General features: G+C 40.7%; 1 protein-coding gene across 2 annotated transcripts in view; it reads right to left on the bottom strand.

Moving 5' to 3' along the window:
• PRKG1 (protein kinase cGMP-dependent 1) overlaps nucleotides 1-26,200 on the bottom strand; it is a 1,213,342-nt gene that overhangs the window by 115,578 nt on the left and 1,071,564 nt on the right. For both annotated transcript variants that reach the window (XM_038744169.1, XM_038744170.1), the window contains one exon: nucleotides 13,093-13,167. In XM_038744169.1, the coding sequence (XP_038600097.1) occupies nucleotides 13,093-13,167 (75 nt within the window). The remainder of the gene's footprint in view (nucleotides 1-13,092; nucleotides 13,168-26,200) is intronic.

Below are 26,200 nucleotides of genomic sequence, written 5' to 3'. Positions count from 1 at the left end.
TGACTCTTGGTTTCTTGTAACACAAGGTAACCTCCTGAAACAATGAATTATAGAACAGATAAATGGACATTCTCCTTGTTATTTACTCCATTTGTTTTCAGTACCCAGAAAAGTTAATAAGCAAGAGGAAAGATTCCATCCCTCCAGAATATCAATAGACTTGGTTGTGGAATGCATCTACTAATTCTGTTACGCTGTACTCTCCCAAGTGCTTAGTATAGTGCTCTGCACATAGTTAGTACTCAATAAATACCATTGATTGATTGATTGAAAGCAGTGTAGGAATGTTGAAGATTATACTCATATAGGAAACCTATAGAGGAATCCCAGTGAAAGTAAGATGAAAACTTTCAAACCAGAAGGATGACTAGATGGCCCACACATAGGTCTTCCTTTGAAAATAAATAAAACCTGTAAGAAACACAATATTAGCATACACTAACGATGCATCTTACTAGTTTGTGTGTATTTTGAGTTTTCTTACTTCTTTTTCTTCAAAATCTGGAAAACTTCTGATAGACTCTGTGGTCCAGAGCCTATTCTTTGTATTCAGAAAGGTTATAGGGCATATATTTGAGGGAGCAGCAAGGAGAAAACCCTTTTCTCCCCCCTCCCTCTTGCATTCTGTCCTTTGCCAGGCTTATGCTAGACTAAAGGAGAGAAAAGTTGTCTACCTCTCATAAGTCTTTGCAACAGCAGAAACAAATTTGGTAGGAGGGCAAAAAAGTGTTAACAGGGTAACCCCATTCTCATCACACTCTAGCCCCATGATATCTAATTCCCCCACCTAAAGACATGTTAAATGGAAGAAATCGGGCTATGATTTGAATGCAGTTTTGCTTTAATTGTAAATGATTACTTTCTTTTATCTCCAGCGATCATTTAAAAAAAAAATAATTTTGCTTTTAGCATTCACTATATTTAAAATGATACATGTTGATTCATTATTTAAATATCATTAATTTCTAAACAGAGGGATGGGAAAATATTAGTATCGTGGTATCTTATTTCAAAAGCCCACTAAAATTTTCTACTGGTATTTGTCTTAAAGATAGTCTAGCTCACTTTCATATCTAAAGGTCAAGTTAATGAGGGGGTATAGGGGATTATATAAATGGATAATATTCTGGTTCCACAGGCTAATTTACATTCCCACTGTGAGTTTTCTATATCACATTACATTATAGGCTCAAGGAAACTGAAAGCCCTTAGGTTCCTGAAGTAAACAATTTGGGGCACTAAATAAGCTTTGATAACAGCATCGCCTTCACATTTTAAAGGAAAAATCTAACCTAGTGATCCTGGTACTTTATGTCTAAGAACGATAATAACCCAAAGAAAGCATACGTAGATGCTTTCGGATTTTAAAATAATCTTTTTTTGGTATCATTTGTTTTTGTTGATCCCCAGATAAACATTTTCATTACACTGAAGTGCATTGTGAAAATGAAAAAAACTTTGGATTTGATTCTTCGTTAACAGGTGAGATACTATTTGGGGAAAATAACAGTGACAGTAACAAAAATAATAGTAATGAAAGAAATGTAATAACTTGTACCTTCCAGAGAAGCAGCGTGGCTTAGTGGAAAGGGCATGGGAGCCAGGAGAACTGGGTGATATTTCCAGGTCTGCCACTCAACTGCTTCTTGAACAGGTCACAACTTCTTTATACCTCAGTTTCCTTATCTGTAAAGTGAGCTCCATGTTGGACAGAGCTTGGGTCTGACCTGATTCACCTGGACCTACTCAGCCTGTAGTTAATTAAGCACTTAACAAATACCACAGTTACTATTACTATTTGATTTTATATCCGGGACTATAAAAGGTTTGACTATTTTTCTACTCATTGAAGAGTTCCTTCATAGAAAACAAATCAGCTGACTGGTGCCCAAGCAACAAAATGAAACCCACAATGTATTCCTCCTTTTGATATAGAGTTACTGATTTTTAAAGACAATAATAATAATAATTGTAGTATTTGTTAGACACCTACTGTGTGCCAGGCACTGTACTAGCACTGGGGTGGTTACAAGCAAATCGGGTTAGATACAGTCCCTTTCCCACCTCGGGCTCATGGTCTTAATCCCCATTTTACAGATGAGGTAACTGAAACCCAGAGAAGTAAAGTGACTTGTCCAAGGTCACACAACAGACAAGTGACGGAGCCGGGATTAGAATGCACAATCTTCTGATTCCCAGGCCCGTGCTCTATCCACTATATCATGCTACTTCTCCAACATCTATTTTACAGAGAATCAACACTTTTGTAGATTTTAAAATAATTTTTCATGTTTGTGAAATCCTTTCTATCGCCATAGTTAATGGGTCAAATTCTGGCATTTGTGTACAGGAATCCTACCCCTGTCCCTAAACAGGCATAAGAATTGCAGTTATCAAATGACTTGACCAAAGCCACCAAGGAAGACTGGGCTTTTCAAGCAAGCAGGGTCCTCCCTCCAGCTTCCTCCCTTCTGATTTAGGGTGCAATGAATGAGGATGCTTGGGCCTCTTTCAATTCTCATGAACTCTCACTTCACCATTTCTGTTTAACACTTCTAGACTTTTATTTTCATGATCAAACACTTGCTTTGCCCATGTTAGAGCTAATGTCTTGTCCATGTCTCAGGGGGCATTTGAGTAGACTTGTTTTTATAGGTTCACATGCCTCTCTCCCTTTCAGACACATACACACACACGCAGAAATATATTCATTCAGCTGGAGGGGGTTTAGAAGAAGTCCGCTTAAACTTCTTTCTTACTCTGACCAATGTATTGTTCGACAGACAATATGTATATATGATTCTGTTGCATTACCCTGAGGTGTGAGGACATAACGTCTTCCCAAATGACCAGCTCTGCCAGGCCACTTGAAGTCTGAACCAAGTCAAGCAGAAGTCATTGCTAAGATACCATGCGTGTATGGGGCTCTGTTTAGCCTACTGAATTGTAGTGACAATACCAGAGCTGCCTCACCAATTGAGATGGAGAGCAGCAACACTCGGATAAATCAGTCTCAAGAAGCACTCTGCCCTAGTGAAAAAAGCTTAGGAGAGGGCACCAAGAGACCTGGGCTCTAATCCTGGATCGGCGACTTGATAGCTGTGAGATCTTGGGGAAGTCATTTCTTTCTCGGTGACTCAGTTCCATCATCTGTTAAATTCAGATTACATACCTGTTAACCTTCCTTAGATTATGAGATCCATGTGGGACAGGGAGTTTGTCTAATCTAATCACAGAGTATCTACCCTAGTGCTTAGCACTGATGCTTGGCAAAGAGTAAGCACTAAACAAATACCTTAGTGCTTATTATTTCAATACACAATGGGCTTGATTTACACAGATTTATATGACTGCCTTTTTTGCAGAAACCAATCCCACAATACATCAGGAAGGAGATCCACATAGTCTCTTGTGTGTGTGCCAAAAAAAAAAAAGGAAATAGTCCATGAGAGCTTCAGTTTTCTTCCAGAAAGATAAAAAACAAACTCCTGGCAAAGTGTAGATTGCCTTTTGCCTTAATGTCTTGTCATTTTCTTAACTGGAGCCAAGAAGCCTTACTTCACAAACTCCTTGTAATCCCTCTGAAGTCACAGAAAGTCAATTTGATTTCTCTGTTTGTCAGCATTAGTAGCTCTGGCAGCTGTTCTACAACTTTTTTCATAGCCTGACCCCACATACTGGCTTTGAAAAAAAAATATCACCAACAAGTGAATAATAAGGGTCAACTGCTACATTTTTTTCAACTCTCCTAATCTTTATGTTGTAATAATTCAGAAAATACTTTTCATTATATAAATTCAACTGCCTTCTGACTATTCAATCTTAAAATTGGGCAGCAAATTGAAAATTGGTCAGGTGAGGCCCATTATATCATAAGCAGGAGAATAATTTTCAGTGTCTTTCACATGATCTAGGAAATGGTTCTCCTCTTTGGCCATGATTACTGTAAATTTGAGTTCTTGCCATAGCAAACAAAAATGCCTCCAAGCTCATTTCCCTGAAAATGACTTACAGCCAAACAGAAGCTGTTTGAAATAAATTGCTAATGAGTTTGTGGGAATATTAAAATTATTTAAATCCTTACTCCAGAATGTCTTCCTTGATATCATTTAAGGGTATTCTCAGTCCCCAGACTGAGCCCCCTTTTTCCTCTCCTTCTCCCCATGCCCCCACCGCCCTACCTCCTTCCCCTCCCCACAGCACCTGTATACATGTTTGTAGATTTATTACTCTATTTATTTTACTTGTACACATTTACTATTCTATTTCTTTTATTAATGATGTGCATCTAGCTTTAATTATCATCATCATCATCAATCGTATTTATTGAGTGCTTACTGTGTGCAGAGCACTGTACTAAGCGCTTGGGAAGTACAAATTTGCAACATATAGAGACAGTCCCTACCCAACAGTGGGCTCACAGTCTAAAAGGGGGAGACAAAACCAAACATACTAACAAAATAAAATAAATAGAATAGATATGTACAAGTAAAATAAATAAATAGAGCAATAAATATGTACAAACATATATACATACATACAGATGCTGTGGGGAAGGGAAGGAGGTATGATGGGGGGGATGGAGAGGGTGACGAGGGGGAGAGGAAGGAAGGGGCTCAGTCTGGGAAGGCCTCCTGGAGGAGGTGAGCTCTCAGTAGGGCCTTGAAGGGAGGAAGAGAGCTAGCTTGGCGGATGGGCAGAGGGAGGGCATTCCAGGCCCGGGGGATGACGTGGGCCGGGGGTTGATGGCGGGACAGGCGAGAACGAGGTACGGTGAGGAGATTAGCGGCGGAGGAGCGGAGGGTGCGGGCTGGGCTGGAGAAGGAGAGAAGGGAGGTGAGGTAGGAGGGGGCGAGGTGATGGACAGCCTTGAAGCCCAGGGTGAGGAGTTTCTGCCTGATGCGCAGATTGATTGGTAGCCACTGGGGATTTTTGAGGAGGGGAGTAATATGCCCAGAGCATTTCTGGACAAAGATAATCTGGGCAGCAGCATGAAGTATGAAGAACAAATAATTCTATTTGTTCTGACGACTTGACACCTGTCCACATGTTTTGTTTTGTTGTCTGTCTCCCCCTTCTAAACTGTGAGCCCATTGTTGGGTAGGGACCATCTCTATATGTTGCCAACTTGTACTTCCCAAGTGCTTAGTACAGTGCTCTGCACACAGTAAGTGCTCAATAAATACGACTGAATGAATGAATGAATTTAAGATACTTTTGTGTTAAGTACCCAAGCACCCTAAAATAATTTAGCATAGACATATAAATATGTCCCAAAATTCCCAATCTGGGATATGTGAGGTGGATACAATACTTCCTTTTAAAGATTTCCTTGTGTCCCAATTTCAATTCTGATAGACCTAGGGAAGAGGAATCCTGGCCAGGAGGGCCTTCAGGGACCACAGAGAAGATTATTTTGAGGTTGGTGAGTCCAGGACAATGCTTGCTCTTTTGCTTGTTGATTAAAGCCTTCCCCCTCCCCCTTATCCCTACCAGTTTACCAATGGACCTATTTCTGAAAATCTGAGTTCATATGTGAAAATGTGGGTTCATATGCAAATTTCCTTTTCTTTCTGATACGTGAGATTGCAAAATAGCAGAGCTGATGAGTAAATCCACCAGGAACTGACTCAACTAATACCCTAAAAATACTGACCTCAGTTCATGCTAGTTTTTCTAGGATGTTACTAGGGTTCAAACAGCATTTGAATGTCTAACCGCTAATGTTGAAATGTGTGCAATACAGTCATGCAACTTTTGAAGAACCCGGTTCCTATTCTAAGTAATTCTAAAATGGAATATCTACACAAATGCTTGAGAAATAGACATTTTAGTGCTGAATTCTACAGATTTATATTCAGTGTTTTCAATAAATAACCATCTTGATGGTGACAGGATATCATTTTAACAAAGGTACAATCATTTCCTGGATTATCCAAGTGCTGGTAAAACTATCCTTACATCTATGTCACCAAAATAATCTGGGGGATTAGTATTTAGTACTTCTCTAAGCATACAATAGAAGCATTCATTTCTCCAAATCCTTTAAACAATCCTTAGTCCATCCTTCTGCCACATTCCTGCTTTCTGTTTAGCCAAAGGCTTTCACAAGATTCCCCCCTCTGTTAGCTACACTCTTCAGAAAACTCTATACAGTAGTAAATCCTAGAGTGTCGATGATGCTTCCTCCACTGAGGATACTTTAGAGAATATCACAAATCTAGACCTCCTTATGGAGGTACATTTCAATTCAGAAAATTGTGCCTTTATTGCTTTCTCTGAGAGTAGAAATGATCTGTTTCACTTAATTCCCAGAATGCTTGAGGTGCTTAACCCATTTTCATAATGTGATGTTCAGTTTGCTGTCAAATCCATGAAAAAAGGTTTGGTTATGAATTCAAGAACCATGAGTGTTCTCACATAGGAAAGTACAAAAAAAATTCTGTACAATCAAAATAGTACAAAGTGTTTCACTTTGATGAAATATAATGAGCAATTGTCTGTTCCTGCTGAAATAATGTCAGACAATGAAGGCCGGAGACCTAACCATAATTGAAAATATTAAAAAACCCAAAATTGTTATTTCACAAGTGCCCTATGAAATTATGAAGGGGTTTTAAACAAAGAAGACAATTATTAGCTACAAATGAGACATGGCTCATCCCCATTACTTCAAAAGGCAAGCTAGACACTTCTGCTAGACAATGGGTCAAGACCCATTTTCCCTTCCCTCCCTAATTCCAAATGGGAATGAGGCCTGCTGATTACACTAGGACACCATCGTATGATCGTATGGTGGCATGGTCACCACATAGAAAGGAGCAAGAAGCTGCATTCAGAGGTGGTTTTTGACACTCAAAGAGAGAATTGGAACGCAAGCAACTCCCTTTAAAAGGGGTAAAGTAAGAGTCCTTGTGCAGGAAGTAGGCAGCAACTACCAGCAACAGGGGATTTTTCTTCCTGATACTCAAATTTTACGTGAGTGATTACAAAGCCAAACAACCTCGCTAGTCATAGAGAGCTCTTATTGCAGGGAAATTAAATTGCACATTTCTATTGGAGCCACATATGTTAGTAAGGTGGGCTGATGTGCTGATCACTAAAATGGTCATGTATATCAAAAGCATTCATTTTGGGAACTGTTATCGACTAATAGGGGAAGTCTTAATTAATGAGCCAAATTGTTGCCAAAAAGCACAGAAGAGAAATGAAATACTGATGAAATCTTATTTTGTAATCCTTTCCTGTCATTTTTGATCAATCAGCTCAAGATCTATTTGAGCTATTGTGATGCTATCTAAGAAACTGCACTACATCTATACCGTCAAGAAGGATTTCTAACCTAGATGTCATGTGTAGATTGGTGCCCTCTGCTTGTCTGCACATCTCCAAGTTTAGCCTAGCTGCTTTCCTGATATAGGAGCGTCAGCCAATCCCAGATTACTCAAGATCACCTTTCCCATCCCTGGAGGCCTCCAGAGAGAGGGAAAAGTTCCTGAGAGAGTCATAGTTGACTAGAACCTGATATCAGAAAGACAGGTGGGTTAATTTTAGCCATGCCAATATAAAGGCCACAGATGACCTCACATCACCTAGGGGACACTCTAGATCGACTGTTATGGCCATGATATGATATTGTTGTGCACTGATACAATCTAACATCTGAGATTCTATCCCTAAAAGACTATATAGAAGAAATATGTGATCCAAGGACTTTTAAATTATTGTAAAAGTTAACTGGACAAATAAGGCTCAGTTGCAGAGCTAACAGCCCAAAGGAAATAAAGTTGTTCATCTTTCTTAAACCACCCTGTTTTGGGCTGTAAAACAGAGAGTCTCATAAACTTTACTTACGTTGCATTGGTGGTCATTGGTGCCCCTTGATTTTATGTCTTTATGTTTTGAAAAGACACACCTTAATGGGTAATCTGCAGCAGTTAATTAAAAGTTTAAAAAATGCACTCAGGCAATAGTTTCTGCCACATTTGATTTTCCCCTGTGGAAATTGATTTCAGGAGACACTGTCGTGCAACCAATTGTTGCAATGACAGAGCTTAATAGGTTCTAAAATGTCTCCATTAATTTACAGCTTTGCAATTCCTTCTGCAGTTCAGCCCCTTCATATTCATGCAGGTGTCTTCAGTAAAAAAGAGGGCCATGCATTATTGGGTACACTTGAGTCACAGATGAGACTTTTGTGGGACTTCAGAGGATGTCGTGCTCTTTATCTCTTTGTTAGGAACTGTCAGTGGTAATTTATTTTCCTAGAATTTGGTTCTTAGAGTCCAATAGAGCCAAATTAAAGCTTTATATGATTGAGAAGCAGTATGGCATAATAGATCACTGGCCTGCCTGGGAGGCAGAAGATCATGGATTCTAATCCTGGCTCAGACACTTGTCTGCTGTGTGGCCTTGGGCAAGCCACTTCACTTCTGTATGCCTCAGTTTTACCTCATCTGGAAAATGGGGATGAAGACTGTGAGCCCTGTGCAGGACAGGGACTGTTGCTTGTATCCACCCCAGTGGTTAGTACAGTGTTTGGCACATAGTAAGCACTTAAAAAATTCCACAATTATTATTATTATTCAGGGCTAAGTCAGCTGGAGAGTCTCCATTGGCCAGAGTTGTGTGTATATGCCCTCTTGTCACTAGTTGGATATTGCTAGGACCATTTTAGTCTAGAACTGAGGGCACAGTAAAGGTAAGGGTGGGGAGAAGAGGAATACTGCTGTCTGTATGGCTTCTGTTGGTCCCATTAACATTTGGGTTCAGAAGAGGGTACAAGTCCTCTTGAGGGGGGTGGGCCCACCACAGCTGCACTTTTTAGTTGATGATTTATGTGGCCCTGCAGCCATCCTGGACATCAAAAGCTCCAGTCCCCCAGAACTGAGTCATCCTAGAATTCTGGGGTGGATTAAAGAATTAGCAGTCACAGTCAACACTGTGGGAATAATGGGGGGGAAGAAAGGGAGAGAGAGGAAGGGAGTTGCAGTAAATTCCAGCTGCTGGGATAAACAGTGGTTCCTGCTGCCACTTAATATTGCCTTTGGGAATATCAGAATGTTGCTATAGGAAGTGGGGTAGAGCACAGGGAACCAAAGAGAAAAAAGGACACTGACAGTCAAGCGAAGAGATAATCTAAGGAAAGATTACTAGCTTGCAAAGGTGACATACTAAACCAATACAACTTGGTGTGTTTTTTGGAGAATAATCCACTTAAGAACTCACTTCAACTTAAGGAACATTCCAAACAGATTTATAAATGTAATCATGGTGTTTAGCTACTGAGTTCCAGGAATATGTACTGAATTTCAATCTCCTGAAAAAAAATCTACGCTAGAAAGGGCAAATGAATACTCTACCTCATTAAGAAATTGAAGCACTTATCTTAAAGCAGTATTCTAAATCACATTAACCCTTGTGCCAACTTCTAGGAATCTGGAAACTCAAAAAATGAACCCGTTTTCTCTGGAAACCTTTAACAATGGTAAGAAACATGGATAAGGCAGAGTAGCCCTGAATTATGGATGGGACAGAGAACTTCAAATGAATGCAAGCTACCTTGTTCTGCCCTCGTTCCTACATACTGCAGCAATGCAAGGTTGAAAGGTTTACGATTTGCTGCTGCGAGACTCTATGACAACGAGAAAGTCATCAGATACAAAGAGATTTTCCATTTTCCAAGGTCCCCCGTCAACTCACTGGACTGAACATAGAAACATGTGTTCAGGGAAAAATTTTACGCTGTCTATCACAGAGCAGCTCAAAAGCTCTTCACGAGAGGCCAAAACTTTGTACAGACCTACATCTGGGTGAAAGGGAGAGTCCAGCAAGGGGCAAGAAGGTGGGTGTTTCTCTCAACTTAGTGCTGAGGGAAATTGTGCTTTTTTGTGTGAAGGGGTACGGTGGTGGGCTACTTAAGAATCATTCAGGAGGCAGATCAAAAGGTCCTCCTAGGCAGTGTTATTTAGGAAGAGAAGCCAGGAGGGAATCATTAAGCTAATCCAACTTTATGGACAGCATCCTAATGCTTGGCAAATTTCCCAAATATCAGTTGCTTTATAGGCAGTTTTACAAAACTACTAGTACTTTTCTCAAGTCTACTGGCACTTGCTAGTAAAGAAGAACTGGGGCATGGGACGGAAGCAGGGTGGGTCAACAACTTGCCTGGGTATTTCCCAGGGATTCACAAGTCAGCAGGAGAAAACAGGAAGGCTCTCCTGGACTTCCCTGAGTGTTACCCTCTCTTCTCTAATCACCCCCCTCACTTCGGTCCCCGTTAAGGAAGCCCCTTTGGGGTGGGGGGGGAGGGTGTTGAAGGGGGAGTTCATTACTCGGCCCAGGATGGCCCTCAATCACCCATCATACAAAAGACTCCAACCCTTTGACAGGAACTAGAGAATATTTTCTGCTCTCCCTCCCACTTTTTTTCCAGTTTACCAAACTTCAAGTGGTATTGAGACTCTGCCGGACTCTCTCCCTTTCACCTCGAATTCCAATAATTGCAACTAAACTGCTTCCTCTCCTCCTTTCCCCCCAATGCCGCCCACAGTTTCTATCTCTTTATCCAGAGTTTTTTCCTGTGGAACAGAAAGAGACCATGTTTGGTAGTCAGAAGACCTGGGAAAAGAGGGTCTGCTCACTTGAGAAACAAGATTCATTGAGTGCCGAGTGCCCACTGTATCCCTCTCCTGGGTTCAATTTTGGGGGACTCATTGACAAGCAGAGTGTCCCCACTAATCACATCCTGCCTGGAGGAACCAGTCAGAGGAGAGGGAGGATAGGGCAGGTTGTAAACCAATGTTTTAAATGGAAGAATCATAACAACCAAAATTTCCTGGAAGCTTTTCATTTGTTGTAGGATCACAGTACCTCTCATGTACTTTCCCAGGAACCAGGCCCACATGCTACAGTTGGTGTAAAGGATGTCTTCAAATGAAGAGTCATTTGGAATTGAAGAAAACTTGTCATCAACAAAACTACAGAAGCAATGACATTCCAGATTACAACTACTGCCGACATCACAGGCGGATTGTCCACTTGCACTGGATAAGTAGTGCAGATTCAAGAATCGGCAAACAATGACTTCAACAAAGCCAGGACCAGATCTAGGTTTAGATTAAGGTTCCCGGGATCCAACCAGCCTGAAATTCACTTGGATACTGCATTCCCAGTAGTACGTACATACCCCTACCTTGGTTCCTCCCTGACTCTGCCTGGTTGCATTTTAGCCTAGCAGCAGCCATGGTAGAGAGAAAAGTAGTGTGTTTGTACACAAGTGTGTGTGTGAGCAGGAATGTGCGACAGACGGCATGCCATTATCTGTTGAACATATTATAATGGAGGAAATGCATTTTATATGTGTGTTCCCAGGCCATTAAATTGGAGATAGGTATTGTACATGAGTCACCTCTGCCTTCAATCAGCTACTATGATATTAACCATATGGCAGGGTACATAACTAGTACCACTCATATTAACTAGATTTCAGAAATGCTTCTAGAATTCCCTCCGTTGCAAAACTTAATTTTTTTTCCATCAACGATTAACGCAAATTTCATCTGTGAACATAGCTTCCCAAACCACAAAACCAAAATGGTTTGAGAGAGGAATGATGGCTTAAAATAAAGGTCAACAACTTTTAGAGGAGTATGATATCGTCAAGTCTCTGGGGTCTAGTGTGAAACTACCAAATCTCTTACTAAGAAAACTTAAACTTAGCCTTTCAGAGGTGAAAGGCTAGCATATTCACACCACTTCACTTCCTGCGCTTTTCAGGACAAGCCTTATTTTCTCATTATAAATGTTCTCTTCCCCAAATAGATTTGTTTACAACAAAGTTAATGCCAGATAAAAAAACTAAAAAATGTCATCTGTATAGCTATATTCATTTAATATCACCAATTCTGTCAGCAATACTTAATTTGTTCTTTAATTTTCAATTCACAGTTCTAGGGTCTTAAGTCACAGGTAAGAAGACCCACTGAACATTTCAATTTACCTTCAACTTTGAGAATACACAATTAAAAATCGAATGGCTGTAAACTTCATAGTTTAATATTATTTTCTGACAATATTAGTGTCTCATAACTGACAAAGAATGTATTTTAAAATTCAAATCTCAAATGAAGCATAATTTCTAATGAAATGTCTTAATATACAGTTAGTGATAAGACTAAGGGAAAATAAGGTAGGAAACAAAGACGAAAGCCTATTTGGGGGTAGGCAAAAGATGGCACCTGGATGAAATTCCACTGAATCTTACCTGCTTATATATTTCTTACCACTCAGTGCTAGAGTTAATGTTTCAGTAGAGTGTTTCTGCTGCACATTGGGAAAGCTTTAGTTTATGTAAATATGTTCAGGGAGAACTTTACTTCCATGAGCATGGTGGGCTACATCATTATGGAATAATACCTGGGAGGATAATCCAAAGAGTGTGGGTATAGGGAGAGAAGGGTGGAGCCAAGAGTTTGCAAGCTTCAGAGTCTCCAGCTGTCTCTGCATAGGCACAGGGTTTCAGGAATGCTCTGCTTTTGTTTGACCATGTACAGTTGAGAACAAAGTTTCTAAGGGCAGTGAGTGTAATTTTCCCTGAGAGTCAGACCTGACAAAGAAGAAAATCTACAGCACCCAGAAGTCCTCTTCCGGAAAACACACATTCTCTAATATGAAGGGACGAGAGTGCTAATCAATCTTCATGATTTCCTCATGTCTTTCTCACACCTGTCCCTTCCAAAAAATATTTTTCACTGGAGATAAGACAATGTCGCATTACTTCTTTCTTTGATCATATTTTTATCTATCCTTTGGCCTTCGAGAATTTTATTCTTTTGCCAAAAAAGTGCATTACAAATTCAGAATCAGATGGGAATATTTACTACTGAATGTATCTCATGATATTTATCATATGACATTAATAATCCGTTTTCAAATAAAAAAGATTACTTCTACAATTTATCTTTTTCAATTTGATGTTCCACACTGAAAAATATAACCTAGTCACATGATCTAAAATACCTTAATTTCATTTCAGTTTGCAAAATAAGCACTTAATCCAGGTTCATGATAAAAGAATTTGTTGCCACTTACTTTGCTTTAGCTTCTGCATCCTCATAAGCCTTATTAGAAACATCGTCCAACCCTCCAATTAAGTGCTTGAAAGACCTGCAAAAAGAAATTGCATTAGTAAGAAAAAGGATTTTTCCCTCATTGATTTAAAACAACAAAACAGTCCACAGACTCCCATACGTAGTGTTGGAAAGGATCAAAGAAAATCACCTCTTCATAAACTGTTATACCTATAAAATTTATAATAATTGTGGTATTTTTAAATACTTACTATGTCCCAAGCAGGGCTTCAAGGGCAATAATAATTGTGGTATTTGTTAAGCTAAGCACTGTACTAAGTGCTGAGGTATATATACCCTATAATCAGGCCACACATGGGATTCACAGTCTAACTAAGAGGGAGAACAGGTGCTTAATCCTCATTTTGCAGATGAGGGAACTGAAGCACAGAGAAGTTAAATGGCTTACCCAAGGCCACATACCAGACAGCTGGTGGAGCCAGGATTAAAATCCAGATCCCCTGACTCTCAGGCCCAAGTTCATTCATTCATTCAATTGTATTTATTGAGCACTTACTATGTGCATAGGACTGTACTAAACACTTGGAAAGTACAATTCAGCAACCATAGAGACAATCCCTACCCAACAACGGGCTCACAGTGTAGAAGGGGGAGACAGACAACATTACAAAACAAGTACAGAGGCATCAATAGCATCAAAATTAACAGAATTATAGATATATACACATTACTAATAAAATAGAATAATAAATATGTGCAAATATACACAAGTGCTGTGGGGCAGGGAGAGGGGTAGAACAGAGGGAGGGAGTAGGGGTGATGGGGAGGGGAGGGGAGGAGGAGCAGAGGAAAAGGCTCAGACTGGGAAGGCCTCCTGGAGGAGGTGAGCTTTCAGTAGGGCTTTGAAGGGGGGGGAAGAGAGGTAGTTTGGCAGATGTGAGGAGAGAAGGCATTCCAGGCCAGAGGTAGGACATGGGCCAGGGGTCCACAGTGGTACAGGCAAGAATGAGGCACAGTGAGAAGGTTAGCAGCAGAGGAGCGGAGTGTGCAGGCTGGGATGTAGAAGGAGATAAGGGAGGTGAGGTAGGAAAGGGCAAGGTGATGGAGAGCTTTGAAACCAATAGTAAGGAGTTTTTGCTTCATACAAAGTTTAATAGACAACCACTAGAGATTTTTGAGAAGGGGGGTGACATGCCCAGAGCAATTCTGTAGAAAGAAAATCCGGGCAGCAGAATGAAGTATAGACTGAAACAGGGAGAGACAGGAGGTTGGGAGATCAGAAAGGATGCTGATGCAGTAATTCAGTCCGGATATGATGAGAGACTGTACCAACAAGGTAGCGGTTTGGATGGAGAGGAAAGGGCAGATCTTGGTGATGTTGTGAAGGTGAGACCAGTAGGTTTTAGTGACATATTGGATGTGTGGGGTGAATGACAGAGCAGAGTCAAGGATGACACCAAGGTTGTGGGCTTGTTAGATGGGAATGATGGTAGTGTTACCCACAGTGAGGGGAAATTCAGGGAGAGGACAGGGTTTGGGAGGTAAGATAAGGAGCTCAGTCTTAGACATGTTGAGTTTAAGGTGGTGGGTGGACATCCAGGTGGGATGTCCTGAAGGTAGGAGCAGATACGAGCCTGGAGGGAGGGAGGAGGTGTGGATTTGGGTGTCATCCACGCAAAGACGATAGTTGAAAGCTGTAGGAGAGAATGAGTTCACCAAGGGAGTCAGTATAGATGGAGAACAGAAGGGGACCAAGAACTGACCCACTAGTTATTTCCACTAGGCCACACTGTTGCTCTGGGTAGATACAAGCTAACCAGGCAGGACCTTGTCCCTGTCTCTCAGTCTAAGAAACAAGGTAAAATGGTTGGTAATCCCATATAAACAACATCAGGGAAGGAAACTCCACCACTTTCCCTACAAGCTAATCCCATGTCAAGATATTCTTAGGTCTATCTGAATGAACTCTCTCCTGCCGAAATTTAAATCCATTTCAGCTTGTCCTAACCTCTTAATGATAGATACCATCTGGTCAAAATCCTCTTTTTAATAACCTCAGTAGATATTTTCAGTAGTAGCAGTGGCAGCATGGCTCAGTGGAAAGAGCATGGACTTTGGAGTCAGAGGTCATGGGTTCAAATCCCGGCTCCACCAATTGTCAGCTGTGTGACTTTGGGCAAGTCATTTAACTTCTCTGTGCCTCAGTTACCTCATCTGTCAAATGGGGATTAAGACTGTGAGCCCCACATGGGACAACCTGAGCACCTTGTAACCTCCCTAGCGCTTAGAACAGTGCTTTGCACATAGTAAGTGCTTAATAAATGCCATTATTATTATTATTAGTAGTAGTAGTATTAGTAGCTTGTCTTGTCTTATGCTGCCGAGTTGTCTCTGACCCATAGCGGCTCCATGGACGCATCTCTCCAGAATGCCACACTCTCCATCTGCAATCGTTCTGGTAGTGTATCCATTAAGTTTTCTTAGTAAAAATATGGAAGTGATTTACCATTTCCTTCTTCCATGCAGTAAACATGAGTCTCTGCTCTCGACTCTCTCCCATGCTGCTGCTGCCCAGCACGGAGGAGTTTTGACTCACAGCAGATTGCCTTCCACTGGCTAACCACTGCCCAAGCTAGGAATGGAATGGAACTGCCTCTGCTTGACTCTCCCTCCCATAGCTGAGACTGGTAGAGTACTGGAAACTCTCCAGGCATGATCCTGAAAGGGAATTAGTATTTGCAGCTTTGATATTTATTAAGAAACTATTATGGGCCAAACACTGTCCTAAGCATTGGAATAAAGACAAGAAAATCAGATCAGACAGTCTCTGCTGCATCTCTCCTAGTAGATTGTCAAGTCTTTAGAGGTATGAATTATTGCTTATTATGGGCAGGGAAAGTGTCCACTAATTTTGTTATACTGTATTGTCCCAAGCACTTAGTACAGTGCTCTGCACAAAGTAAGTGTCCAGTGAGTACAACTGATTGATCGATTATGTACTTTTCTTCATCTAAAATAAATCATGTTATGCTTAATGGTTCCAGTACAGTACCCCTGTACACTGCACTGGCTCAACAAATTCTGCTGCTGATTCATTCATTCAATCGTATTTATTGAGCGCTTAGTGCGTGCAGAGCACTGTACTAAGCGCTTGGGAAGTACAAGTTGGCAACATAAACTGATTGCTGATGGTGGTGCCTGCACTACTTTCCTAGAATATTGATCTAGATACATCTCCCCTTTCCTCAAGTACCTCTAATGGTTGCCCAGACAACTCCATGTCAAACAGAAACTCCTCATCATTGGCTTTATTCTAACTTACCTAACTCCTCTTTCATTACAATGCAGCCAATACACTTGACTAACACCAACCTACTTACTTTGGGCTTGCTCACTGTAAGTCAATGGTTCTAGGATACTTGGATATCTTTTCCTTTTCATTCATTCAATTGTATTAAGTGCTTACTGTGTGCAGAGCACTGTACTAAGCACTTTTTGTAAATGATCATGGCATTATCATCTGTTGCCCATGTAAGGCTTTTTTCCCTTTATCTGCCCCATCCTCCCTTCCCCAACAACTATCCCAATTTATTTTTTTTTAATTCCCTAAACTTCCACCCCTGCATAATCTCTCTGTTCCCACATCCACCCTGACCAGTTTCTGAATTCCTTAACCCACCCACTGTCTGTGTGCTTTCCTGAAATACCCTCACTGGTCTGTTCCACATTCTGTAACACCAAACCTTCCCTAGGCATATTTTTACAAAAGGAAACCTGTCTTACTATGGCCAGCCCTGTCTTTTCCCTTTTGGGTCTCTTGCCTCAGTACTGAGCGCCTTTCTGAGTTATGTGTTTTTTTAAGAATCAACATAGCATTAATTTCTATCTGCTTCTCCATGCATGCATCAACATGGCATGGGATTTCTATCTGTCTCTCTATATATGTATCTGTCCTTCATATTTAAAGATTTGATAAAATACTAAACAGGGTGGCAGGCAGAACCTATGCTTGACTGACAATCCACTTCAAACTGTGTACACAGAAAAGTCCCTTGTGGAATGATGTGTTTGCCACCGGGAATAGTACTTGGTCTTTGTTTTCTAATCTGTTCCTGGCCTCTCAATCATCCTGGACTTTGTGGTTTGAGAACACCCACCTCCTGATAGGCAGTTTGTCTACTACAGTTGTTTACCAACTGTCCATTGCTGGGCCACGTTCTTTGCAACCTTGCTTCAGTAGGTTTCAAAAACACTTGCTTTGTCCTCTCTGTGTGTTCCAATTTTAATTCATCACATAACTTCCATCATCCATTTTTCTATCTTGTCCTGTCCAGCATAGACAATGCCAGTGAACTGACTGTGGACTAGGACTACACTGGTTCTCCCCGGTTATCACTGATGATGGCTTGTAGATGATTTACATGAAACGGCTCAAGAAAGAAGATGCACTTCCTCTAGCAATTTCAAAATACACAGCCATAGAGAATTTTGAAAACTCCTACTTTCCTAATTTCCAAGGAGGAAGGGAAAGAGAGAAATCCCATACCTCATGAATCTCCAAACATAGTAGCAGGGAATAGGATTTGTTCTGTTTTAACCTGAAGGTAACAGAAAAGGATTGACAGGTTCAGTCAACTCTCTGACTTGAGCCATACTGAAGGCTAGAATAGATTACAGTTTCATTTCCCCCTTATCTACATGGCCTGTCAGTCTCTTTCAGAAGGAAATTAAATTGGTCAAACCCAATTTACTCTTCACAAAGCCATGTTGGTTGCCACCCAGAACGTTGCATTTTTCTAAGTGATAACACATGGATCGTTCAGTGATTTGTGTCACTGTCTTTTCTGAACAAAATTAAGATGCCTAACCTATAAATACCAAGATCAGGCTTTTTCCATTTGTTTTCTAGTATTCATTTCCATGAGTTTTTTTGGGTTTTTTTAAAGGCATTTTTAAGCACCTATTATGTGCCATGTTCTGTACTAAGTGTTGGGGTAGATACAAGGTAATTGGGTTGGATACGGTCCCTGCCCCACAGTCTCCGTCTCCCAGTCTTAATCCCCATTTTGCAGATGAGGTACCTGAGAGAAGTTAAGTGACAGGCCCAAGGTCACACAGCAGACAGGTGGAGGAGCTGGAATTAGAAACCAGGTCCCCTGACTTCTAGGCCTATGCTCTTTCCACTAGGCCACGGTGCTTCTGAATTATAAATCAATTTACTAGACCCCAAATATCCAAAAATGCTAAGCACCCTGGGATACTCATTAATTAAAATGCACTTTAAAATCTCTTTTGACCCATTTCCTTCTCAGATCCATGCTTCATCCTCTATTCTAGGTAGCTTTTTAAATCCATTACAGGTTGTACTCTCTGAGTTCCTAATCCCTGTTGATTCTTTTTAAAGGAAGATGTCCAGAAGTCTTATAAAGACTTCTCCTCATTTTTGCCATTTTAGAGGCATTCTGTCCCTCCTTATAGGAGTCGGAAGGAGGTAGGAAGTAGGGAGTGTGTTTTCTTCCTTTTTCTGATCCCCATTTTACTGATGAGGTAACTGAGGTAAAGAGAAGTTAAGTGACTTGCCTGATGTCACACAGCTGACAGGTAGCAGATTAGAACTCAGGTCATTCTGACGCCCGGGCCCAAGCTCTATCCTATATCACAGGCATAGATAGTTCTTTGTCCTTTCCTTTAGGGTCCAAGCCTTAACCTTAATTTCATAGTAATCCCGTTGCTTTTTTTTTATCCCTGCACAGTTGTGGATTTAGGGAACACCACAGCTGGTTCTCTTTTTCCATGATGGACACAGGCATATCCCTTGCAAGAACACCCAGCCTCCTTAGATTCTGCTCTTAAATATTTTTCCCCACATTGAATTTTCTTTTCCACTACACTAATGGAATCAGGAATCTGATTTCCTGAAGTTCTTTTTCTTTACCTTACTAAATAGCTCGCAGAACTTTCTGGATGAGGCTATATCTAGTTTTAAAAGTTAAATTAAAAAATGAATGATTCTCCTCTATCCTTAATGGCTAAACTGTTAGTTTTTAATCTAAAAAGGGACTTGGAAACTTAAATATTTGGGTGAAATATCGGCAGCATAGCCTAGTGGGTAGAGCACAGGCCTAGAAATCAGAAGGACCTGGTTTCTAATCCCAGTTTCTCCACTTGTCTACTGTGTGACCTTGGGTAACTAACTTCACGTCTCTGTGTCTCAGTTCTCTCATCTGTAAAATGGGAATTAAGACTTTGAGGACCATGTGGAACAGGGACTGCTTACCTTGTATCTATGCCAATGTTTAGAACAGTGTTTGACACATAGTACAGTGCTCTGCACACAGTAAGTGCTCAATAAATATGATTGAATGAATAGACTGTGAGCCCACTGTTGGGTAGGGACCGTCTCTATATGCTGCCAACTTGTACTTCCCAAGCGCTTAGTACAGTGCTCTGCACACAGTAAGCGCTCAATAAATATGATTGATTGATTGATTGATTGATAGTAAGCACTTGACAAATATGATATAAAAATGCTATAAATTGAACTCAGGACACAGGAAAGCAGTGCTGAGGGATTTATTTCTTAAGCAGCTTTCTGGGCAGGCTGATGTGGCATGACCATGCCCAGAGACTGCCAGCTTCCTTAACGACCTCTCCGACTCATATCTGTGCTTACGACAGTGCGCTGCACATAGTAAGTCCTCAATAAATTCCATTGATTGATTTATTGATATTATCTATTATCTTAAAACAGTGCTTGATACATAGTAAACACTTAACAAAGACGGTTATTATCATTATTACTATCACCACCAGTCTGCTAGGATTTAAAAGACTTCTCTAAGTCCAACCAAGACAGTATTGAGGAGGGCAATGGGCTTGGGGAGAGATGTTGAAAATCCCAGAAGATGTTTCCCGTAATGATTCCATAGGGCAGATCAGATGGGCTTGTGGCTGCTGGGTCTTTATTTTGTCTGATGGCCCTGTAGCCAGAAGATTAGTGTTCTCAATATTGGGCATGTATTATGGCAGAACTGTGGGGGAAAGGGCAGATTCCTCTGAAACATTAGCTCCTTCTAGGGAGACTTACATCTGATTCTCTCAGGATTTGAGTCTCATCCTGGGAGTCAGAGACTTTTAGAAGCTGCATTTCAAACCACTGGGGACATACATATGTTGCCAATTTGTACTTCCCAAGCGCTTAGAACAGTGCTCTGCACATAGTAAGCGCTCAATAAATATGATTGATGATGATGATGATGATACTAGAGTGCTCAAACCCTGCTTTGTTTTGCTTATTAGGTTGCATTTTTGTGACTTGCACAAGGAAAAATACAGTGAGAGAAACCTGCTCACATATAATAATAGAGGTATCTGTTAGTCCCTTACTATGTGCCAAGCACCAAACTAAAGGGAGCAGACACAAGATGTTCAGGTTAGATACATGTGGGGTACACAGTCTAAGCAGGAGGGATAACAGGTGACAGAAAAGGAAACTGAATCAATCAATCAGTGGTATTTCTTGAACACTTACTGTGTGCAGAGCATTGTATTAAGTCCTTGGGAGAGTACAATGCAACAGAATTAAGCACAAGAAGTTAAGTGACTTGCCCAAGGTCATCCAGTAGGAAAGTTTGTGGAGTTGGGATTAGAAGCCAGGTCCCTTGTCTTCTGGACCTGTGCTCTTTCCACTAAGCCAGGCTGTTTCTTAAAAATGATCTTAATTTGAAAGCATTTAGGCAGCTTCTGAATCTGTTTTATTGTAAGGTAGCCATAGAAACAGCAGGGGGTCCCCAGTGAAGAGAAAAATTTCCCAGTCAGAATGTTTAGGATTGCAGGTGAATTAAAGGCCCATTGTCAGAAATATATCTCATAGGGAAAACAACCAATATTTCCAAATTTCAAACTAAAATCAATAATCCATTACAATCTCTTGGTTTGTCTGGGAGACAAAGCTTTATCTTTGACACATACCCAGAAAATGTTCCTGCCCTTCTCCTGCAATTCTTCCATTTCTTCTTCTGAGCTAAAGAAGTCTATATTCAGAGACTCTCTTCAGCAACCAGTTTGACCTCTTCAAAGATGTAGCTGCAGCTACTGTATAGGCCCAAACAATGTACCCTAAAGCCCCCTTAACCACATCCAGTGCAATTTCAAAATGAAACATTTATTAAGACATATGAATACCAACCCACCAGGTGGTTAAATGGCTTACCTTGTTAAAACTTGGTTAGAGAAGCCAATTTGAAACTGGAGATTATTTTGAAAAAAAGCAACCCAGAAGTTGTCTTTAAATGCTTTCATTCTTGTGTTATAGACAAGCTGACTCTGACTGCTCTGCCAGTTTAGTCTCAAGTGATAGGAAGTCAAAAGAGTGGAAAAAATCATTTCCATTTAAGACTGACTGCAAATTGAATGCCAATTTGTCGTGCGGTCTGTTGGGCACCTGGCCTAGCTGAGCTGTTCCAAGAGCTGGCCTGGATCTCTGATTCCAGTCACAGAGCCAATTTCTTAGCTCCAGGAAGCTGGGAACCAGAATTAGGGGTGCTTTGTTCACCTGGGATACAGAAGTAAGTACTTAATAAATACCCTTACTACTACTACTACTACTACTGACTGGAGCCCTGGGGAATGGTGCCTGTTTTTCCATGCAACTTAGCAGTTAAACCATCCCAACAGCAATACCTCTGGGAGGATCTGAAAGTAGAGAGGGTGTGGCAGGACCAGAAAGGAAAGGATGGGACAGGACAGGACTGGACTGGGAAGGACTGGGAAGGACCAGAAAGGACAGAAGGAAGGGAATCTAGAACAGAAGGAGTGTCAGGTCATGAGATGAGGGAACAGAATTAGGAGACAAGTAGAAAAAATGAGGATGCTGTGTCCAAATCCTCCTTTTTTGCATGCATTTTAGGTTTTGGACTGAAGTATTTATTAAATATTAATCTTTAAAGATTAATTTATGAAAAATTTGGGAGATCGACATCTTAATTCCTTATTTCTAATTGAGGATGATTCAGGGGAAGCAATTTCATGAAAATTGACATTTGTCAAAAACATCATCATCATCACCATCTTCCCCTCAGTATTTGAGTGCCTATACGTGAAGAGCACTACAATGGACCCTTGGATCCTTGAAGATATAAATATATTCTTCAGTGCATAGAAAAGGTTTATAGGAAATAAACATCTCTGAGGGGAGAGATATTGTCTACAGGAAAGAGCATGAGCCTTAGATTGAGAAAACATTAGAAAATGCTGGCCCTGCCATTTGCCTAATATGGGATCTGGGGCAAGTTACTTAATTTAACTTTAAGTGCTTACTTCAGTACTCTGCACATAGTTAGAACTCAATAAGTAACATTAATTCTCAGTGTCCCGGTTTCATCTGTAAAATGGGGCTTCAATCATTCACTCATATTTATTCATATCAATTATATCTATTGAATGAGTGCTTTACATAGTGCTTTCTACTTAGTGTTAACAAACACTTCAATGATTATTTTATTATATTCTTCTCTACCAAATGCATAATTCAGTTCTCTGCTCAGGATAGGAGCTTGACTTGATAAATGCTGTTGAATAAAAAATGTAAAAATAAACATCATAACTGTACCCTAGAGCTAAATATAGTATTTTGCACATGTGACTAACAAATACTATTATTAATAGTATTAGTATTATTTCCAAATTACAATTTTTTGACTCAAAATATGTTTGGGTTTCTCCTTTCTCTCTTCCCTCAAATATTGCTTGTCTATGACTAAATACCAAAAACAAGAGAAAAACTGGAGAAAATGTTAAGTAAATGACAGAGAAAGTACTGACATACTTTAATGGCTTTCTAAAATTTCAGGCAAAATTATAATTATAATGAAGTGTCTCTAATTTCAAATGCAATGCTTAGACCGCTAGGCCATGCTAAACTGCTGCAAAATATATTTCAGATGTCCTAGTTTGCAAGATGGTATAATGAGGACAGAAATGGAGAAAAAAAAATGAAAGGTCTTGACACACTTAGATTTTAAGACAAAAAAAGAACCTAATCACAGAGCAAGAACTTTAAAGAAACAGAATCCAAATGATTCCATTCCATCTGGTCTTTGCCATTCATCCAGGATATTAGCCATGTGGAGTATCAAGAAACACACATCTCTCTGTGTCTAAAAAGGAGAAGCAGTCCCTCAAAGGAGTTCTATGAAATTTGATTCTCTTTTCATATTTAATCAGTGAAACCATCCGCTGGTCTTCATTGAGATTGACTGATTCTCAGTAAGGCTGTACTGGCAAGCCCATTCACAATAGTTTTATATAGAGGAAAAAGTCATAATTTTTGTTCTTGTTTTTCAACTTCAGCTTTGGGGAGAGACACAAGAGGCCAAGGATGACACCCATGTTGTAGAAAAGGGATGAGGTGTTGGCAAAAATTGAGCTTCTCCCTATAAACCAGTTGATGTGGTATTGTCTGGATTCCTCAGACAATTACAGAAACAAGACTAGTGATGCCTGCTTGTTCATGGACTGTGACATCTACAGGACTCAGTCAGAATTTGCAAGGTCTCAGTAGTTCATTGTAAAATGGTAGGGAAAAAACAGATATAGCTACTGATAAAATCCTCTTGGAAAAACAACTCTCAGTGTCATGGTAATTGTCTCTATCAATTCAGTGTAGAGTGCTCAGCCAGTCTCCTTACCCCTGACCACCACGGTCTGTCATGTGGCAGAGAGGCTATGCCTCCTCTGCCGATCTTCCAGGACTCCCATTAGCCCCTTCTTCTCCAGAAAGGAGGTGAAGAAACTGCAGTGACTGAGGTCACCATTCATTCATTCATTCAATTGTATTCATTGAGCATTTACTGTGTGCAGAGCACTGCACTAAGCGCTTGGGAAGTAGAAGTCGGAAACAAATAGAGACGGTCCCTACCCAATAACGGGCTCACAGTCTAGAAGGGGGAGACAGACAACAGAACAAAACATGTAGACAGGTGTCAAAATAGTCAGAACATAGAATTAAAGCTATGTGCACATCATTAACAAAATAAATAGTAAATATGTACCAATGATCTCTTTCTCATCAGATCTAATAACCTCTATTCCATCCTAATCTTTCTTGACCTTTCAGCTGCCTTTGACACTGTGAACTACCCCCTTCTACTGGAAACATCCAACCTTGGCTTTACTGACATTGTCCTCAACTGGTTCTCTTTCTATTCCTCTCTGGATGCTCTTTCCCAATCTCTTTTGTGGACTCTTCCTCTACCTCCCATCCCCTTAATGTTGGAGTTCCTCAAGGCTCATTTATGTGTCCCCTTCTATTCTCCATCTACACTTACTGCCTTGGAGGACTTCACTGCAATGGCTTCAACTACCATCTCTGTGTGGGTGATCCCAAACCTACACCTCCAACTCTGATCTCTCACCTCCCCTACAGTCTTGTTTTTCTTCCTGCCTTCATAACAGCTCTACTTGGATGTCCTGTCAACACCTTAAACTTAACATGCTCAACACAGAACTCCTCATATTCCCACCCAAACTCTGTCATTCCCCTAACTTTCCCATCACTCTAGGCAGCAACACCATTTTCCCTGTATCGCGAGCCTGTAACCTTGGCATTATCCATGACTCATCTCTCTCATTCAACCCACATATTCAATCTGTCACCAAATCCATTCAGTTCAACCATCACAGCATCACTAAAATCCACCCTTTTCCCTCCATCCGAATTGCCACCACATTCATCCAAGCACTTATGCTATCCCACCTTATGACATCAGCCTCCTTACTGACTTCCTGCCTCTTGTCTCTTCCCACTTCAGTCCATACTTCACTCTGCTGCTCAGATCATTCTTTCTATAAAACCATTCAGTCCATGATTCCCCACTCCTCAAGAACTTCCACAGGGTTACCCATTCACTCCATATCAAAAAGAAACTCTTTACTATAGGCTTTAAAGCACTCAATCACCTTGTCACCTCCTAACTTTCTTTCCTAATTTTCTACTACAATCTGGCCCTCACACTTCACTCTTCTAATGCCAACCCACCCACTGTACCTTGATCTTGTCTATCTACTGCTGACCCCTCCTGCCTCATTAAAAGCACATATCTTCCCCAAGAGGCATTCTCTAACTAAACCCTCAATTCCTCTTCTTCCACTCCCTTCTGCACTTGGACTTATTTCCTTTATTCATCTTTCCCTCAGCCCCACAGGACTTCAGTTCATAGCCATGATTTATGTATTTATATTAATGTCTATCTCCCCTCCAGGCTGTAATCTTGACGTGGGCTGGGAAGGTGTCTAGCAACTCTGTTGTACTTTACTCTCCCAAGTGCTTAGTACAGTGTTCTGAAACAGCAAGTACTCAAAAAATACCAATGATGATGATGATAATGGCATAATGGTCAATATTTGGCATGATGTAAAACCGCACAGCTTGGTTGATGTTGCTGGCACTACAGTCATGTTTCCTCTGCCTTGTCTTACGTTTAACAACACCAAACTAATAATCTGTGCCAGAGGGGGAAAAGAGTTCAGAGCAGAGCAATATAGAATTGTTAGAAAACACTTGTCTTGCCTCTGCAAAGTCTCTAAATGACAGGCATATTTCTTGAAAAGCTTTTACCCTGTATACATTTGCACCCAAACCTTGAACAACCCTCCCATCCTTTTTCCCACCACTATTCCTGCTTCAAAACAAACATAAAATATTGTGCCTTTAAGTCAATATTCAGAGGCCCATGCTATTAGTCCAAACCTGGCATGTACTCCAAGGATCCCCGAATCAGCATGTCCACCGGACTGTAGACAATTTCCTGGACTAGCTATTGGATCTCATTTGTGCCCTGGCCTGCAGCCAATACTGTTCATGGAGGGCTTTTTATTTGGGGATCTTTTCTTCCACTCTCTCTTTTGTCACCAATGACCTACTTCTTGCCAAATCCAATGGCTCCTACTCTATCCTAATCCTCCGCAACCTATCAGCTGCCTTCTACACTATGGATCACCCCCTTCTCCTCAACACACTAACCATCCTTGGCTTCACAGACTCTGTCCTCTTCTGGTTCTCCTCTTATCTCTCTGGCCATTCATTTTCAGTCTCCTTTGCAGGCTCCTCC

Source organism: Tachyglossus aculeatus, chromosome 3, assembly GCF_015852505.1.
Source record: "Tachyglossus aculeatus isolate mTacAcu1 chromosome 3, mTacAcu1.pri, whole genome shotgun sequence".
NCBI lineage: Eukaryota > Metazoa > Chordata > Mammalia > Monotremata > Tachyglossidae > Tachyglossus > Tachyglossus aculeatus.
This window is presented reverse-complemented; position numbering and strand designations above follow the sequence as displayed.